This window comes from Montipora foliosa, chromosome 5, assembly GCF_036669935.1.
Source record: "Montipora foliosa isolate CH-2021 chromosome 5, ASM3666993v2, whole genome shotgun sequence".
Taxonomy (NCBI): Eukaryota; Metazoa; Cnidaria; class Anthozoa; order Scleractinia; family Acroporidae; genus Montipora; species Montipora foliosa.
This window is the reverse complement of record NC_090873.1, coordinates 29,367,569-29,369,418: the sequence shown is the minus strand read 5'-3', so window position 1 is coordinate 29,369,418 and position 1,850 is coordinate 29,367,569. Positions and strand designations below refer to the sequence as shown.

Below are 1,850 nucleotides of genomic sequence, written 5' to 3'. Positions count from 1 at the left end.
AAGGGGCTCAAAAATGATTAAAGATCGTTTGGAATACTCACGTTGACCTTAGGACGTCAAAACACCTGATCTCACGTCCTGAACGAGATGTGGACGACTCGGCTCGTCGCCTTCGACCTCAATTGAGGGTCTCGGCGAAACAAAACTCACTGTTTCCCTTGGGGCCAGTCATTAAGTGCTTATTGTTATACCTTCCAACTCAAATACGTTTTCTCATATGAGGAGAACGTGTCACTGTCATTGGTCAAAACCAGAAACCCATAAGGGTTGAAACGTGTAACGGCCCCTTGTGTGCTGGGAAACAAGCTTCTGAATATTCAATTTGTTAAGTACCATATTTGGAGCAAGAAGAGCAAGGGGTTTCCAAATATGGTACTTAGCACTGAAACATTCAACCAATCAGTTCGCACTGAATATTCGGAAGCTGTGAACGTGCGTTACACGTTTCAACCCTTATGGGTTTCTGTCAAAACTTCATGACGCCCTAGGGCGAACAAAACTTCATGACGCCCCAGGGTCTCGGGGAAACAAAACTCACTGTTTCCCTTGGTGCCAGTCATTAAGTGCTTAATATTCAGGTTGCGAAAACGCGAGTACCCTCTGTTTGACACAGTGTGACCCCCCACCCCCCCTTTGAAAAATGCTGGCTACGCCCATGTTAGTTATTGCTCGGTAATCCGCAGTATTTTCGTCCGCGCTTTTTTCATAATTTGACGAACTCTCGAAATCGCCAACAATAAACAAAGGGTTTAAACGACGAACTGAGAAGAAAATAAAGAATGTCACTTCGTAGACTACCAAGAAAGATTCACGGGAAAAAACTAATATCAAAATATCAAGTATCTTAGCTACGCCATACTGAAGAGGCCCAGGAAGGTCGAAACAAATTACCTTGTCTTCAGATTCGGACACTTCAAGACAGCAGATCATCAGTGCACTTTATTGCTGTCTCTCTGAGCTCACAAACGGCTCACAAATGGAGGAATCTCCCATTAACAAGCGGTAAGTTTTGCACCCTGTTTGAGCACTTGTTCCACTTTTTCACCTTCGGTTTTATCCATTTTCAACATACCTTGATTTCTTTGTTTTGAAAAAGAATTATATGACAAAGCAACTGAGGTGGACAAGACAATCAGGCCGCATGCTGTTTTGAAATTATAATCTCAATGCCAATAGATATGATTTGTGGTGATTTTATTTCATACTTTGAGTTTGTAATTTATGCGGTTGACATAATAGGGGAACCCAACGAGAAAGTAGTTCAAAACCATTTAAACATAGCATTGTTAAACGTATTTTGGTATTTAAACGGTAGATATAGGCATATTTGTATCCCATAAAAAACCTGTTCGGATTTCCTCGCTGAAAGTCTAGTGAGCCGAAAGTTCTAGGGATCAAAACTTACCTTTTCGAAAATTTCAGACAGAAAAAAAAGGCTCCCGAAAATTCTAGGTGACCTTTTAAGGGTAAAAATCCGTTAAAAATGGGCAATTATTCTATTTTTTAGATGTGCGAAAATCCTTGGACAGGCAGGCAAGCAAGAAATTTTTCAACAAATGTTCCGAGAATTCTGGATCTTAAATCGTCTTCCGAACAGATATTTACCGAAAATTGACGTTGGGTGCCCCTGATATAAGTGCACTGATACCCTTCGCCCACGAAACTGGTGATTTGTACACGCACCGCTAGAATAACAACTTGCTTAAAACAAACTTGCAGAAAATGTGAAATTCTTCTTACCGTAGCTTCCAAACTTGCTTCCAAATACTAATGCTGTGATCACCCTTGTACTTTTCCCCTGATTTCCCGCTATCCGCAAATAGTTTAATATGGAAGGACGGAGTTCTCAT

General features: G+C 41.0%; 1 protein-coding gene across 1 annotated transcript in view; it reads right to left on the bottom strand.

The window, feature by feature from the left end:
- Positions 1–1,850, bottom strand: part of LOC138002573 (uncharacterized) — a 3,405-nt gene extending 1,555 nt beyond the window's left edge. The window contains exon 1 of the mRNA XM_068848594.1: positions 1,741–1,850. Coding sequence (XP_068704695.1) covers positions 1,741–1,850 — 110 coding nt within the window. The remainder of the gene's footprint in view (positions 1–1,740) is intronic.